At 44.9% G+C, this 17,423-nt stretch overlaps 1 protein-coding gene across 1 annotated transcript in view; it reads left to right on the top strand.

Moving 5' to 3' along the window:
- The window catches only part of PPM1G (protein phosphatase, Mg2+/Mn2+ dependent 1G), a 24,923-nt gene extending 7,654 nt beyond the window's left edge, over nucleotides 1-17,269 (top strand). The window contains exons 2-10 of the mRNA XM_023229979.1: nucleotides 11,317-11,386; nucleotides 12,214-12,299; nucleotides 12,613-12,745; nucleotides 13,404-13,819; nucleotides 14,393-14,530; nucleotides 14,889-15,123; nucleotides 15,854-15,983; nucleotides 16,228-16,330; nucleotides 16,654-17,269. Coding sequence (XP_023085747.1) covers nucleotides 11,317-11,386; nucleotides 12,214-12,299; nucleotides 12,613-12,745; nucleotides 13,404-13,819; nucleotides 14,393-14,530; nucleotides 14,889-15,123; nucleotides 15,854-15,983; nucleotides 16,228-16,330; nucleotides 16,654-16,860 — 1,518 coding nt within the window. The 3' untranslated portion in view covers nucleotides 16,861-17,269. The remainder of the gene's footprint in view (nucleotides 1-11,316; nucleotides 11,387-12,213; nucleotides 12,300-12,612; nucleotides 12,746-13,403; nucleotides 13,820-14,392; nucleotides 14,531-14,888; nucleotides 15,124-15,853; nucleotides 15,984-16,227; nucleotides 16,331-16,653) is intronic.
- The last annotated feature ends 154 nt before the right edge of the window (nucleotides 17,270-17,423 follow it).

Genomic DNA, 17,423 nt, shown 5'->3' with positions numbered 1-17,423 from the left:
GCCCAGCTAATTTTTTTTTTTTTTTTTTTTTGAGACGGAGTCTTGCTCTGCCGCCCAGGCTGGAGTGCAGTGGCCAGATCTCAGCTCACTGCAAGCTCCGCCTCCCGGGTTCACGCCATTCTCCTGTCTCAGCCCCCCGAGTAGCTGGGACTACAGGCGCCCGCCTCGTCGCCCGGCTAGTTTTTTGTATTTTCTATTAGAGACGGGGTTTCACCGTGTTAGCCAGGATGGTCTCGATCTCCTGACCTCGTGATCCGTCCATCTCGGCCTCCCAAAGTGCTGGGATTACAGGCTTGAGCCACCGCGCCCGGCCAGAATTCTCTTTAAAACTCCAGTCTCATATCCAGTTATCACTCACCATCTCTTTGGTTCCAGCAATAGCCAGGCCTGGCCTAGAGGGACTTGATCTCCACTTTTGGTTTTTAGACTTTTCTTTGGCTTTTACCACCTGCTGTGTATCCTTGACCTCATACTGCTGGACTCCTTTGGGTGGATACCAGCAAGATGGTTCAGGCTCCAGTGGTCACTTTTTAAAATTCTCTCCTTCTGTTCAGATAGACATAGAGCTCAGGCAGATCACCAAGTCTGTTGCCTGTGTAACCAGGAAAGAGGTGCTAGTTTTGTTTTAGGCACTCCCATTTGCTACAGTTGTTTCTGTTGGAAACTTCCTCACTTAGTTGATGGAATGGAAGCAAAAGACCCAGTACTCCATCCCAAATTAATGACCTAACAATTCTTGAATTTTCTCTTATCTCCTAGTTAACTCTTTTTCTTATCCCCAGGAGGTCGATTTTAATTATTGTTATTTATTCATTTATTTTCATAGAGACAGGGTCTTACTGTGTTGTCCAGGCTGGTCTTGAACCCTTGGCCTCAAGGAATCTTTTCACCTCAGCCTCCCAAAGTGCTGGGATTACAGGCATGAGCCACCATACCTGGCCTGATATTTTTTAATTGATATATCATAGTTGTGCCTAAGCATAATTTTTTAATTAATTAATTAATTAATTAATTAATTAATTTTGGAGACAAGGTCTCCTTCTATTACCCAGGCTGGAGTGCAGTGGCGTGATCTCGGCTCACTGCAGCCTCCATCTTCTGGGTTAAAGCGATTCTCATGCCTCAGCCTCCTGAGTAGCTGGGACTACAGGCACCAACCATCATGCCCGGCTAATTTTTTTGTGTGTATTTTAGTAGAGACGAGTTTCACCATGTTGCCCAGGGCAGTCTCGAACTCCTGAGCTCAGGCAATCCGCCCGCCTCAGCCTCCCAAAGTGCTGGGATTACAGATGTATGCCACCGCACCCGGCCAAGCATAATATTTTTAAGGGTCATCAATGTTGTATCATGAATCAATCAGTATTTCATTCTCTTTTATGATTGAATAATATTCCATGGTACGGATATATCACATTTTGTTCATTCATTAGTTGATAGACATTTTGGATTTCCACATTTTTTTTTTTTTTTTTTTGCTGTTATAAATACTATGTACAAATTTTTGTGTGGAAATATATCCTCGTATCTTTTGGTTATATACCAAATAATGGAATTGCTGGGTCATATGGTAACTACATGTTTAACATTTTGAGAAACTGCTAAACTCTTTTCCAAAGTGGCTGTACCATCTTACATTCTTGCCAGCGATATATGAGGATGCCAGTTCCTTCATATCTTCACTACACTTATCCACCTTTTTTATAATAACTAATAGTGGGTGTGAAGTGGTGTCTCCTTGTCATTTTGATTTGTATTTCTCTGATGGCTAAATGGCTAACGATGTTTGAACTTTTTGTTTGAGACAGAGTCTCACTCTGTCCAGGTTCAAGCGATTCTCCTGCCTCAGCCTCCCTAGCAGCTGGGATTATAGGCACATGCCACCACGCCCAGCTAATTTTTTGTATTTTTAGTAGAGACAGGGCATTAACCATGTTGTTCAGGCTGGTCTTGAGCTCCTGACCTCAAAGGATCCGCCTCCCTGGGCCTCCCAAAGTGCTGGGATTACAGGCTAGAGCCACCATGCCAGGTCTTATGTTTGAACATCTTTTATGTGTTTACTGGCCATTTGTGTATCTTCTTTGGAGAAATGTCTATTTAAAGCCTTTGTTTGTTTTTAATTGGATGTTTTTTGTCTTTTGATATGTTAAGAGTTCTGTATATGTTTTGGATACAAGTTTGTTAGATATATGATTTGCAAATATTTTCTCCAATTTTTGTGGACTTTTTGATTTCTTTTTTTCTTTTATTTATTTATTTATTTTTGGTCGGGGGACAGTCTTGGTCTGACCACCCAGGCTGGAATGGAGTGGCGCGATCGTGGCTCACTGCAACCTCTGCCTCCTGAGTTCAAGTGATCCTCCTGCCTCAGCTTCTCGAGTAGCTGGGACCCAGGTGTGTGCCACCACGCCCAGCTAATTTTTGTATTTTTAGTAGAGACCAGGTTTTACCGTGTTGGCCAGGCTGGTCTCGAACTACTGACCTCAAGTGATCAACCTGCCTCAGCCTCCCAAAGTGCTGGGATTACAGTCATGAGCCACTGCACCCTGCCTCTTTTTGTTTTCTTTTTTTTGTTTTGTTTTGTTTTGAGACGGAGTCTCGCTCTGTTGCCAGGCTGGAGTGCAGTGGTGCAATCTCGGCTCACTGCAACCTCCGCCTCCCAGGTTCAAGCGATTCTCCTGCCTCAGCCTCCCAAGTAGCTGGGACTACAGGCACGCGCCATGACGCGCAGCTAATTTTTGTATTTTTAGTACAGATAGAGTTTCAACATGTTGGCCAGGCTGGTCTTGAACTCCTGACCTTGTGATCTGCCTGATTGGGCCTCCCACAGTGCTAGGATTACACATGTGAGCCACCGCACCTGGCCTCTTTTTGCTTTCTTGACCGTGTCTTTTGAAACAAAAGTTTTTGCTTTTGATAAAGTCCAATTTGTCTATTTTGTTTGCTTTTATTAAGAAGCTTTGCCTAACCCAAAGTCACAATTTTCTCTTAGGTTTTCTTCTGAGAGTTGTATAGTTTTAGCTGTTTCATTTAAGTCTGTGATCCATTTTGAGTGAATTTTTATGAATGGTGTGAGGGAGTGATCCAACTTCATTCTGTTGTGTGTGGATATCAAGTTGTCCCAGCACTATTTGTTTAAACCACTGTTCTTTTCCCCCATTGAATTATCTTGGCATCATTGTCAGAGATAAATTGACCGTAAATATGAGGGTTTTATTTCTGAACTCTCAAGTCCATTTCATTGGTCTACATGTCCCTATGCCAGTAATACACTATCTTGGTTACTGTAGCTTTTTAGTACGTTTTGAAATGTCTTTAAAATTCGTTATTTTTCATATAAATTTTAGGATTAATTTGTCAATCTCTGCACAAAAGGCACCTGGGTTTAGATGGGGGTTATGTAGAATCTGTAGATCAACTGGGGGAGTATTACAGGTGTGAGCCGCCACGCCCAGCTGACTGAGTTTTTCATAGATGTACTCTATCAGGTTTAGGAAGTTCCCTTTTATTCCTAGGTTGTTGAGTCTATTTTATATATTTTTTTAAGAGACAGTCTTGCTCTGTCACTCAGACTGTAGCACAGTGGCTCAATCATAGCTCACTGCAGCCTTGAGCTCCTAGGTTCAAGAGATCCACCTGCCTCCGCCTTCTTAGTAGCTGGGGTTACATGCATTACACCACCATACTGGGCTAATTTTTAAAAAATTTTTTATAGAGACAGGGTCTTACTGTGTTGCCCAGACTGGCATTCTGACATTGAGTCTTTTTATCATTAATGAGCACTGCATTTTGTCAAGTGCCTTTTATAATATCTATTGAGATGATCATAGGGTTTTGTTCTTTAGTCTACTGATAGCGCTATATTGCATTAAGTGATTTTTTGAATGTTAAACCAACCTTGCATTTTTTTGGTGTATAAATCTTACTTGATCATTGTGTATTATCCTTTTATATGGTGCTGGATTTAGTTTGCTACTATTTTGTTGAGGATTTTTGTGTCTATATTCATAAGAGATAATTGGTCTGTAATTTGTCGTGATGTCTTTGGTTTTGGAATCAGGGTAATACTGGCCTCATAGAATGAATTGGGAAGTGTTGCCTTCTTTTCGATGTGATGGAAGAGTTTGTGAATCATTGGTATTATTTTTCTGTAAATGTTTGGTAGAATTCACCAATAAAGCCATCTGAGCCTGGGCTCTTCTTTGTGGAAAGTTTTTGGCTTTTTTTTTTTCTTTAAAAATTTTCTTTGTGGCTGGGTGCAGTGGCTTACGCCTGTAATCCCAGCACTTTGGGAGGCCAAGACAGGCGAATCACCTGAGGTTGGGAGTTTGAGACCAACCTGACCAATATGGAGAAACCCTGTCTCTACCAAAAATACAAAATTAGCCAGGCATGGTGGTGCATGCCTATAATCCCAGCTACTCAGGAGGCTGAGGAGGGAGAATCACTTGACTGGGAAGGCAGAAGTTGCAGTGAGCCTAGATCATGCCATTGTACTCCAGCCTGGCCAACAAGAGCGAAACTCTGTTTCAAGAAGAAAAAAAAAAAAGTTTTCATTGTGATAAAATACATTTAACATAAAAATTACCATCTTAATCGTTTCTTTTTTTTTTTTTTTTGAGATGGAGTCTTGCTCTGTCACCTATGCTGGAGTGCAGTGGTGCAATCCTGGCTCACTGCAACCTCCGTATCCTGGGCTCAAGAGATTCTCCTGCCTCAGCCTCCTGAGTAGCTGGGATTATAGGCGTGCACCACCATGCCCAGTTAATTTTTGTATTTTTAGTAGAGACGGGGTTTCTCCATGTTGACCAGGCTGATCTCTAACTCCTCATCTCAAGTGATCCACCCGCCTCGGCCTCCCAAAGTACTGGGATTACAGGCATGAGCCACCACGCCCGGCCTGAATGATTTTTTTAATGTACAGTTGAGTAGTATTTAGTACATTCACATTGTTGTGCACCCAGTTTCCAGAACTCTTCATCCTACAAAACTGAAACTCTATACCCATTAAGTAAGTCCCCATTCTCTTTTCCCCAGCTCATGACAAACAGCATTCTACTTTCAGTCTCTATGAATTTGATTACTTTATATACTTCATACTGTAAGTGGAATCATACAGTATTTGTCTTTTAGTGACTGCCTAATTTTTTTTTATTTTTTTGAGACAGAGTCCTGCTCTGCCGCCCAGGCTGGAGTACAGTGGTGCCATCTCGGCTCACTGCAACCTCTGCCTCCAGGGTTCAAGTGATTCTCCTGCCTTGGCTTCCCAAGTAGCTGGGATTACAGGTGCTTGCCACAACACCCGGCTGATTTTTGTATTTTTAGGTAGAGATGGGGTTTCACCATGTTGGCCAGGCTGGTCTTGAACTCCTGACCTCAAATTATCCGCCTGCCTTGGCCTCCCAAAGTGCTGGAATTACAGGCGTGAGCCACCGTGTCTGGCCTCCATGTTGTTTTTCACAACGCCTGTATCATTTACATTTCCACCAGCAGTACACAAGAATTTCAGTTTCTCCATGTTCTTGCTAACAGTTGTTGTTATCTGTTTTTTTTTAATGGTTTCTTTTTTTTTTTTTTTTTTTGAGACAGGGTCTTATTCTTGCTTGTGCTGGAGTGCAGTGGTGCTATGTGATAGCTCACTGCAGCCTCAACCTCTGGGCTCAAGCAGTCTTGCCACCTCAGCCTCCACATAGATGGGACCGCAGGTGTGCACCATCATACATGGCTAATTTTAAAACCCCATCTCTGCCCAAAATAAAAAATTAGGCCGGGCGCGGTGGCTCATGCCTGTAATCCCAGCACTTTCGGAGGCCGAGGCAGGTGGATCACGAGATCAGGAGATAAAGACCATCCTGGCTAACACGGTGAAACCCCGTCTCTACTAAAAATACAAAAATTAGTCAGGCCTGGTGGCAGGCGCCTGTAGTCCCAGCTACTCGGGAGTCTGAGGCAGGAGAATGGCATGAACCCACGAGGCTGAGCTTGCAGTGAGTTGAGATTGCGCCACTTCACTCCAGCCTGGACGACGGAGTGAGACTCCGTCTCTAAATAAATAAATAAATAAATAAATAAGCTAGGTGTGGTGGCACACACCTGTAGTCCCAGCTACTCGGGAGGCTGAGGCAGGAGAATCACTTGAACCCGGGAGGTGGAGGTTGCGGGGAGCCAAGATTACGCCACTGCACCCCAGCCTGGCGACAGTAATAATAATAATTTTACTGTGGGCTGGCGTGGTGGCTCATGCCTAAATTCCAGCACTTTGGGAGGCTGAGGCAGGAGGATCACCTAAGGTCGGGAGTTTGAGGCCAGCCTGGGCAACATGGTGGAACCCCGTGTCTACTAAAAATATAAAAATTAGCCAGGCGTGGTGGCACATACCTGTAATCCCAGCTACTTGGGAGGCTGAGGCATGAGAATCACTTGAACCTGGGTTGCGGAAGTTGTAGTGAGCTGAGATCACGCCACTGTACTCCAGCCTGGGTGACAGAGGGAGGCTCACTCTCTCTTAAAAAAAAAAAAAAAAAAAAAAAAACCCAACAAAACAAAGTAATCCAGGAACAACAACATGATGAAGGAAAATCCAGCAGGACTCAGTGATGGATGGTGGAAGACAGCCAGGAAGTTAAGCTTGACTCTGGGATTAAGTGTTGCCTGGGAGAGTTAAGATTCCATTTACAGAAATAAGACCTGTAGGGGAACCTCTGATTTTTTTTGCAGACTGCTGATTTCCTGATTACATGTGTTAAGTTTGAGGTCTAGAAAGAAAGAACATCCTGGCCGGGTGCATGGCTCATGCCTGTAATCCGGAGCATGGCTCACGCCTGTAATCCCAGCACTTTGGGAGGCCAAGGTGGGCGGATCACAAGGTCCAGGAGATTGAGACCATCCTGGCCAACATGGTGAAACCCCATCTCTACTAAAAATACAAAAATTAGCTGGGCGTGGTGGCATGTGCCTGTTATCCCAGCAGAGAGAGAGGAAGAAAAGAAAAGGAAAAGAAAGAGAAAGAAAGAGAGAGAGAGAGGGAGAGAGGGAGGGAGGGAAGAAGGGAAGAAAGGAAAGGAAAGGGAAGGAAGGAAGGACATCCTGTAGAAACAGGCAGTCAGAGGTATAGAACTACACAGAATCCCAAGAGATCTTTCAAGAAAAGTGACATGCAGCAAGAGAAACTATCAAGGGGGTAAACTGACAACCTATAGAATGAGAGAAAATATTCACAAAGTATACATCCAACAAAGGTCTAATATACAAAATCTATAAGGAACCTAACAAGCAAAAAGCAAACAACCCCATTAAAAAGTGGGCGAAGGACATGAACAGATACTTCTCAAAAGATGTACATGTGGCCCACAAACATGAAAAAATGCTCATCTCTAATCATCAGACAAATGCAAATCAGAGCCACAAAGAGATACCATCTCACACCAGTCAGAACAGCTTTTGTTAAAATGTCAAAAAATGAGAGACATTGGTAAGGCTGCAGAGGAAAGCAGACACGTGTGCACTGTTTTTGAGGGTGTAAATTAATTTAGTCTAGGCACTGTCAGTTTGGAGATTTCTCAAAGAACTAAGAGTCGAACTACCATTAGACCCAGCAATCTGATTGCTGGGTATACACCCAAAGGAAAATAAATCATTTTTCCAAAAGAACATATGTACGTGTATGTTCATTGTGGCACTATTCACAATAGCAAAAACTGAATCAACCCAGGTGCCCATCAGTGGTGGACTGGATAAAGAAAATACGGTATATAGCTACCATGGAATACTATACATCCATTGAAAAGAATGAAACCATGTCTTTGCAACAACATGAATGTGGCTGGAGGGCATTATCCTAAGTGAACTAACACAGAAACAGAAAACCAAATACTGCATGTTCTCACTTGTAAGTGGGAGCTGAACATCAAATACACATGGATATAAAGATGGCAGCAATAGACACTGGGGTCTGTTAGAGATGGTGGCGCGGGGGATAGGGAGTGGGGGTGGCAGAGGAACAGCTGAAAAACCACCTATTTGATACTATACCCACCACCTGGGAAAGGGGTTCAGTCATACCCCAAACCTCAGCATCACACAGTATACCTTTGTAACAAACTTATATATGTACTCCCTGATTCTAAAATAAACATTGAAAAAGAAAAGGAAACTGACATGATTTGTGCTGTTTAATCCCACATAATGGCTAGGGGAAATGAAGTCTGCAGAATGGCTTTGGGGGTGTTGCTGAGATGAGGTCCCGCTATGTTGCCCAGGCTGGTCTTGAACTCCTGACCTCAAGCAATCCTCCTGCCTTGACCTCCCAAAATGTTGAGATTACATGCATGAGCCACTACCAAAATGGCTATTTGGATTGCTGTTAAGGTTATTACATTCTCTGTGAAGTAAGATCTTGAAGGAGAAGGATTTGAGATCAGGAATTTAAGAGAAATTGTTAATCTAGGAAGAGAGGAGAATTTCTGTGTTTGGCCAGGCACGGTGGCTCATGCTTATAATCCCAGCATTTTGGGAGGCTGAGGTGGGCAGATCACTTGAGCTCAGGAGTTTGAGACAAGCCTGGGCAACATGGTGAAACCCCATCTCTACTGAAAATACAAAAATTGGCTGGGCACGGTGGCGGTGCATACTGTAATTTCAGCTACTCAGGAGACTGAGGCAGGAGAATTGCTTGAGCCTGGGAGGTGGAGGTTACGGTGAGCCTAGATCGCGTCACTGCACTCCAGCCCGGGAGACTCCATCTCAGAAAAAAAAAAAAAAAAAGAAAGAAAACAAGATGCTGAATTGAAGTAGTGACCACAGTCAATGTGATCCCATAACTTTTTTTTTAGAGATGGGGTCTCCCTCTGTCACCCAGACTGGAGTGCTGTGGTGCATCATAACTTTCTGCAGCCTTGACCTCCTGGGCTGAGGTGGTCCTCTTGCCTCAATGTTCCGAGTAGTTAGGACTGACTGCAGGTGCATGCTGCTATGCCTAGCTAATTTTAAAATTTTTTTGTAGAGGCGGGGTCTTGCTATGTTGCCTAGGCTGGTCTCCAACTCCTGATCTCAATCATTCCCTCCTGCCTACCTTCCCAAAGCACAGGGATTACAGGTGTGAACCAGCGCACCCAGCCAATCTCATAACATTTTATGACTAGCAAACTTAGTAGTTCTGATTCAGGCATAAATCAGTTGGTGGGGTTATACAAGGTTGGGTGAGTTTTTCTAGATTGCTGAGAGACCATGTTGAAATACTTGGCTCTGTCTCAGTAGGGGATAGAGGGAAGCAAAGGTATGGGTAAAGGTTATGAGCAAAGATGTAAAAGGGGAAAATTAAAGTGTTTAGAGAAGGTGAAGCAGTTCCAAATCATAATATAGATCCCAAGCTTCACCAAGAAGTGAAGGAGAGGGTAATTGTGCAATAGTTCTCGGGACTGAGACCTCAAGGTGTAAGATGAATCTTTATTGTGGGTGGTCCTCTTTGAGAAGAACAAAAAAGAAAAATGTGAAATGGGTGCTGATTTCAGAGCAGAATATACATATGTGTATGTATGTACGTATGTGTGTATGTGTATATATTTACGTAGCAAATTCCAGTTTACAAAGGGCTTTTATGTGTTTTGCATCATTATCAACAGTTCTGTGATGATGTGGGTGTGGTAGATGTTGTTATTCCACATCACAGAGGATAAAATTGAGGCACACCATAAAGTAGCTGACCAGAGATCATGCAGTATATGGTAGAATGGCAACTTGAGGCCATTTCTTAGGTGTGTTTGTTATCCTTATTCAGAATGGAACAATGTGGTTTATTGTACAAAAATTTAAAAATGAATGTCAAAATAGAAATTATTACCCAAATCTCACCCTCTGTGGTTGTTTGCTATGTGATCTTCCAGACTCACATATACACGTAGATACTTTAACTTTTTGCTTTTAACTACTTAAGATATTATGAATTGATTTCCAAATTAACATATATTTGCTTTTTTTTTTGAGATGGAGTCTCGCTCTGTCGCCCAGGCTGGAGTGCAGTGGCGCGATCTCGGCTCACTACAAGCTCTGCCTCCCGGGTTCATGCCATTCTCCTGCCTCAGCCTCCCGAGTAGCTGGGACTACAGGCGCCCACCATCTCGCCCGGCTAGTTTTTTGTATTTTTAGTAGAGACGGGGTTTCACCGTGTAGACCAGGATGGTCTCGATCTCCTGACCTCGTGATCCACCCGTCTCGGCCTCCCAAAGTGCTGGGATTACAGGCTTGAGCCACCGCGCCCGGCCAACATATATTTGCTTTTAACAGCTACATGTATTCCACTGGAGATACGTACCATTTGTAATCTATTCCTGGAAATTTACACGGTTACAACTGTTTTTTATTTTATTTATTTATTTTTTATTTTATTTTTTTGAGACGGAGTCTCACTCTGTCGCTCAGGCTGGCGTACAGTAATGTTATCTTCACTCACTGCAACCTCCACCTCCTGGGTTCAAGTGATTCTCCTGCCTCAGCCTTCTGAGTAGCTGGGACTACAGGCACACACCACCACGCCCGGCTAATTTTTGTATTTTTAGTAGAGATGGGGTTTCATCATGTTGGCCAGGATGGTATCAATCTCTTGACTTAGTGATCCGCCCGCCTCGGCCTCCCAAAGTGCTGGGATTACAGGCATGAGCCACCATGCCCGACCTCAACTGTTTTTTATTATAAATAATGCTGTATACAGCCTGTCCAACACTTTGGGAGGCCAAGGCAGGCGGATCACAAGGTCAGAAGTTTGAGACCAGCCTGACCAACATGGTGAAACCCCATTTCCACTAAAAATACAAAAGTTAGCCAGGCGTGGTGGCACGCGCCTGTAATCTCAGCTATTCAGCAGGCAGAGGCAGGAGAATCACTTGAACCCAGGAGGCGGAGGTTGCAGTGAGCCAAGATTGCGCCACTGCACTCCAGCCTGGGTGACAGAGCGAGACTCCATCTCAGAAAAAAAGAAGAAAAAAAAATCCTTTATTCTGGTTTTCCCGTAGTTTCCACAGATCCAAAAGGGTCAGGTTTATTTCCAGCAGCCGAATATTCTGCCATTTGGACTGAGATATCTCCTAGGTTGAGGTTATTATAAAGGTAGTAACCTGATTCTTCCTTTTCTCCTTCCCCTTTCCTCCTTTGCCTCTTTTTTTTCTTTTCTTTCTCTGTATTTATTTTATCATTCCATCTTCCTTTCTTATTTCTAGGCCATATATGCCAGCCAGGGAAAGGTTAGTAAGGTGTGACATTGATCCCTATGACCTGAGGAATATTCTTTGACCCTGAGACATGCCAATTATGCTGTCCTTTTCCTAGGATGCTCACAACTGTATTCCTGAGCTGGACAGTGAGACAGCCATGTTTTCTGTCTACGATGGACATGGAGGTAACTTAACAGATCATATTGGTAACATTCTAGGACCCCAATTCCAGACGTTCCAGGGCAAGAACAGTCCCCTTGTTCATTTACTTTCCAAGGTCTGGCCCTCAATATCATTTCCTGCCTGGTGCTGTTTTTCTGTATTCTGTCATTCTTTTTTCCCAGTAGGTACTGTATTGGTTTATAATCTCACCAGGACTTGTTTTAATCCAAAGAGCCTCTTTATCTTTTTTTATTTTTATTTAAAAAAATTTTTAGGCCAGGCATGGTAGCTCACGCCTGTAATCTCAGCACGATGGATCACGAGGTCAGGAGTTCGAGACCAGCCTGACCAATATGGTGAAACCCCGTCTCTTCTAAAACTACAAAAATTAGCTGGGCATGGTGGCTTGTGCCTATAGTCCCAGATGCTCAGGAGGCTGAGGCAGGAGAATCGCTTGAACCCGGGAGGTGGAAGTTGCAGTGAGCCAAGACCATGCCACTGCACTCCAGCCTGGGCAACAGAGCAAGACCCTCTCTTTAAAAAAAAAAAAAAAGAAAGAAAAAAAAATTGTACCCAGATGAGCTGATTCTTTATCTTTTTTTCACTAGAGAACTAAGTATACAGGTGAGAAAAGACGAGTTATATTAATATACCCGAGAGAATTGATGGTGAAATCCATTTTTTTGGATCAGGACTTCCTCAAACAGTGTCCTTCAAATAGGGTTCAGGGGCGCTAAGATATTTATCCCCTCAACCCTCGGGGTTCACTCCACTATGGCATATAAATATTGTATCATTTTCTATGTGTGGGGAGCAGTGCTCCAGGTGACCTTCCTTCCTTTCCTTCTAGGGGAGGAAGTTGCCTTGTACTGTGCCAAATATCTTCCTGATATCATCAAAGATCAGAAGGCCTACAAGGAAGGCAAGCTACAGAAGGTCTGTCTGCTCACACTGCCCATTCCTCACTTGTGTAGGCTTTTCCCTTGTTCTCTAGCCCTTGGGCTTTTCCTTTCTTTTTGTCCCCTAGCTGCTGCTGCTTATTTACTCTTGAAGAATTCTGTTCCTAAAACGAGCTTACTGGCCACCTTTTAGACTTGCCTTATTATTCCTAGGCCTCTGAACTGTTTTTATCTGTGAGTGTGTCTTCCTGTGGTAGCTCACACTCTAATTTGTATTCCATCCTTGTACTCAGGATTGTACATAGGGAGTTCATTTTGTACTAGTCTTAGACTATTTTGCTTATATTCAGGCTTTAGAAGATGCCTTCTTGGCTATTGATGCCAAACTGACCACTGAGGAAGTCATTAAAGAGCTGGCACAGATTGCAGGGCGACCTACTGAGGATGAAGATGAAAAAGAAAAAGTAGCTGATGAAGATGATGGTGAGTGTGGCATCCCTTGTTTGAGGGGAAATCAGCATTTTAAGAAATATTCTTTAATATTTCTTATCAATTCTAAGATAGGATGGCTTTCTAGGGACCTGGGGAGTCCTTATGTTAAAGAAACCTATGGTATTCTCCTGCATTGTATGTGGTTATGAAAAAGAATTATCTTTGTTGAGTGGCATCTGAGCTGTAAACATTGTATATACATTATCTTTTGTCATTGTGATGGGATCTTCCTTGTTCCTGCTGGTATTTATGTGCTTTTTTTTTTTTTCCCCTTAAGACTGGAGCAGTTATTAGCCCCAATAGCCAGTCATTAAGCCTAAATCCTAATTCTGCAATAGCACTGTGGGCTTCCTGGATCCTCAGCCAGAATAGAGTTTTTACAACTTAACAATAACAAATGAGACCTCAGAGGGGAAGTATAGTAACTAGTGTTGTTTTGATTAAGAAGGGGATGAAACACAACCACCAAAGAAGTCTGTGGAGGAGGAGGAGCTAGGGCATGTTCTTCTGAGACTTGATGAGGAAGAGGAACCTTAAGAGTGGGAGGTTGTGGGGAAGTTAGAGGCTATAAGGGCTGTTGAGATAGTGAGATGAACGGATCCCATGAGGAGTCTGGCATGGGGGCTCTGATTTAGCCTCTTCCCTGCAGTGGACAATGAGGAGGCTGCACTGCTGCATGAAGAGGCTACCATGACTATTGAAGAGCTGCTGACACGCTACGGGCAGAACTGTCACAAGGGCCCTCCCCACAGCAAATCTGGAGCTGGGACAGGCGAGGAACCAGGGTCCCAGGGCCTCAATGGGGAGGCAGGACCTGAGGACTCAACTAGGGAAACTCCTTCACAGGAAAATGGCCCCACAGCCAAGGCCTACACAGGCTTTTCCTCCAACTCGGAACGTGGGACTGAGGCAGGCCAAGTTGGTGAGCCTGGCATTCCCACTGGTGAGGCTGGGCCTTCCTGCTCTTCAGCCTCTGACAAGCTGCCTCGAGTTACTAAGTCCAAGTTCTTTGAGGACAGTGAGGATGAGTCAGATGAGGCGGAGGAGGAAGAGGAAGACAGTGAGGTAAGGGCCTGTGAGGGCAGGCAGATGCTGAAGTTGCAGAGAGGTCCTGTTTGGTTGCCATCTGTAGTTTTCAACTCTCCTTCTCCTATTTTGACATCATCCCCCAAGACCCACTGTATTCTAAGCTTTAGCCTTGAATTCATTGAGCTCCGTCATCACAGGTACCATTTGCTTTCTTACCTCTTCCTTTGTTGATACTATAATCAGATCTAGTTCTGGCCTTTCAGAGTCTGTCTCCTAGAGAGAGAACAAGAATATAGTTGTTACCTTGGCTAGTTGGCTGTTTTCTTCTCTGGACAATTTATTTTCTGGCCACAGTGCCTGAAAGATACTTTTGGCTGGCAGCCCTTGCCTTGTCCTGGGCTTTTTGCTAGTGATTGCTAAGCCCAGTTCAGGATGTCAGTTATACTCATGCTAGCCCTTTCCATCCCCCCAATTTTCATGACCATATACTTGTATCTTTCAGTGTTTTGAGGACCTGTGTTCAGTGAGGGCCTCTTGATTCTGAGTATGAGCTGGGGGGAGGGAAGGGATCATCCCAGTCTCAGCAGTCTGGGATCCTCCTCCTGGCAGGAATGCAGTGAGGAAGAGGATGGCTACAGCAGTGAGGAAGCAGAGAATGAGGAAGATGAGGATGACACCGAGGAGGCTGAAGAGGACGATGAAGAAGAAGAAGAGATGATGGTGCCAGGGATGGAAGGCAAAGAGGAGGTGTGTGGGGAACGGGAGCAATGAGTCTTGAAAAGCCACAAGGCAGGTGTGAATCCCCTAATTTTGATTTTGAGACAGGGGAAGGGGATTCCCCCTGATACTTTAGGATGGACGTGATAGTCATAGGGATTTATTCCACAAGGGGAATGAGATGGTAAGCCTTTGGGGTCTAATTATCTAAAAACACAGGAGAGGGAGTGTGCTGCTGTCTCTAGAAAGATGAAATTTGTGCCTCTCCTATTTGTTAAAGCTTTCCTGGGGGTCCCAGTGAAAGCAAGCATAGGTGAATGGTCAGGAGCACATCAGTGAGGAACTCATGTTCAGAAGCTCCCATGATGCTCCCTTTCTTCCTCTTTAGCCTGGCTCTGACAGTGGTACAACAGCGGTGGTGGCCCTCATAAGAGGGAAGCAGTTGATTGTAGCCAACGCAGGAGACTCTCGCTGTGTGGTGTCTGAGGCTGGCAAAGCTTTAGACATGTCCTATGATCACAAACCAGAGGATGAAGTAGAACTAGCACGCATCAAGAATGCTGGTGGCAAGGTCACCATGGATGGGCGAGTCAACGGGGGCCTCAACCTCTCCAGAGCCATTGGTAAGGGCCAAGAAACTGGGAAAGACTTCTAGGGTCTTGCTGTCTGTCCCAGACTACCTAGTAGCAAACTTTAATCTTCCTAGTGCTTGTGCCTTTCAAAGCACTTCAGTATCTACTACCTCTGTTCTTATATTCCTGTGAAATAGCTAAGATGGGTATAGATATCATTATACATAGGTATCTTTTTTTTTTTTTTTTTTTGTGACGGAGTTTTTACTCTTGTTGCCCAGGCTGGAGTGCAATGGCGTGATCTCAGCTCACTGCAGCCACCACCTCCCAGGTTCAAGCAATTCTCCTGCCTCAGCCTCCTGAGCGGCTGGGATTACAGGCATGCGCCACCACACCTGGCTAATTTTGTATTTTTCTTTAGTAGAGACAGGATTTCTCCATGTTGGTCAGGCTGGTCTCGACCTCCTGACCTCAGGCCCGCCTCAGCCTCCTAAAGTGCTGGGATTACGGCATGAGCCACTGCGCCTGGCTATATAGGTATTATTATACCCATCTTACGTAACATTTGAATGATGAACAAGACCAGTGAGTGACTTTCTTAAGGTTCAGCAGTCTGGTAGTAGGGTTGAAACTAGAAAAACTAGGACTCAGTTCTCTATTCCACTAGATTATGGAACTTTGTAAAGAAGGGAAATGAATGGCAAGGTTTGACCTGCCACAAACACAGGTCTGTGGGAAAAGTATCCAAACTGCTCATCAACCAACCATTCCTTTACTCCAGGGGACCACTTCTATAAGAGAAACAAGAACCTGCCACCCGAGGAACAGATGATTTCAGCCCTTCCTGACATCAAGGTGCTGACTCTCACTGACGACCATGAATTCATGGTCATTGCCTGTGATGGCATCTGGTGAGCACTGGCAGAATGCCCTAAATTCCCCTTTCTGCATCATTTCTTCTCTTATAGGGCTCAGGGCACTAGGATTAGAACCTAGGCAGACCTAGACCTCTTGGTGAGTGAAGAGCACCCAGACTAAGGCAGAGCTGAGAATTTCTGTAGTTATTTACACTGGCCTGGGCCACCACCTCTGTCCATACTCCTCTACTCTGCCTTGGTGAGACTGGAAGATTCTGACTGTTGTTCTCGACCCCAGGAATGTGATGAGCAGCCAGGAAGTTGTAGACTTCATTCAATCAAAGATCAGCCAGCGTGATGAAAATGGGGAGCTTCGGTTATTGTCATCCATTGTGGAAGAGGTGAGTACCAAGGTGGAGAAGAGAGGGTGTTTGGTGTGCATAGCCAGGGTTTACTCTTTTCATCTGAGCTAAGTCGGCAGTCTGGGAGCAGTACCATTAATTGCTGACAGACGCTAAACCCCGACTACAAAGTTCCACCTTCTCTCATTTCTCTGACTTAACCTTATGCCTTATGGACTAGCAAGTGGGCTGTTTTGTGATACCTCTTGCCCATTTCTCTCCTCCTGTCATCCTGACTCAGCAGGCCAGCCCTCTTGTGGGACTCTAGGTTCCCAGCAAGGTGTTCAAACCCTGTGGCTGAGCTACCCCCATCCCTTTTGTAGCTGCTGGATCAGTGCCTGGCACCAGACACTTCTGGGGATGGTACAGGGTGTGACAACATGACCTGCATCATCATCTGCTTCAAGCCCCGAAACACAGCAGAGCTCCAGTCAGAGAGTGGCAAGCGGAAACTAGAGGAAGTGCTCTCTACTGAGGGGGCTGAAGAAAATGGCAACAGCGACAAGAAGAAGAAGGCCAAGCGGGACTAGCAGTCATCCAGACCCCTGCCCACCTAGACTGTTTTCTGAGCCCTCCGGACCTGAGACTGAGTTTTGTCTTTTTCCTTTAGCCTTAGCAGTGGGTATGAGGTGTGCAGGGGGAGCTGGGTGGCTTCACTCCGCCCATTCCAAAGAGGGCTCTCCCTCCACACAGCAGCCGGGAGCCTCTGCTGTCCTCCCCAGCCGCCTCTTTGCTCCTCGGGCTCATCACCGGTTCTGTGCCTGTGCTCTGTTGTGTTGGAGGGAAGGACTGCCGGTTCTGGTTTTTACTCTGTGAACACTTTATTTAAGGACATTCTTTTTTATCGGCGGCTCCATGGCCCCTCGGCCGCTTGCACCCGCTCTCTGTTGTACACTTTCAATCAACACTTTTTCAGACTAAAGGCCAAAACCTAATCGTGCGCATCGTGTCCTTTTTTTTCTGCTGCCGTGGCCCCTGACTTGGCCCCATCTGTAGCATCTGGCGAGCCCCCATGTGAGTGTGTGCGTGTGTCCCGCGCGTGTGTAGGGGAGCCCCGAACGAGCTGCTGGCAGGTCGGCCTGGCGGGCGTGGC

The sequence above is a fragment of the Piliocolobus tephrosceles genome, chromosome 15 (genome assembly GCF_002776525.5).
Source record: "Piliocolobus tephrosceles isolate RC106 chromosome 15, ASM277652v3, whole genome shotgun sequence".
Classification (NCBI taxonomy): domain Eukaryota; kingdom Metazoa; phylum Chordata; class Mammalia; order Primates; family Cercopithecidae; genus Piliocolobus; species Piliocolobus tephrosceles.
This window is presented reverse-complemented; position numbering and strand designations above follow the sequence as displayed.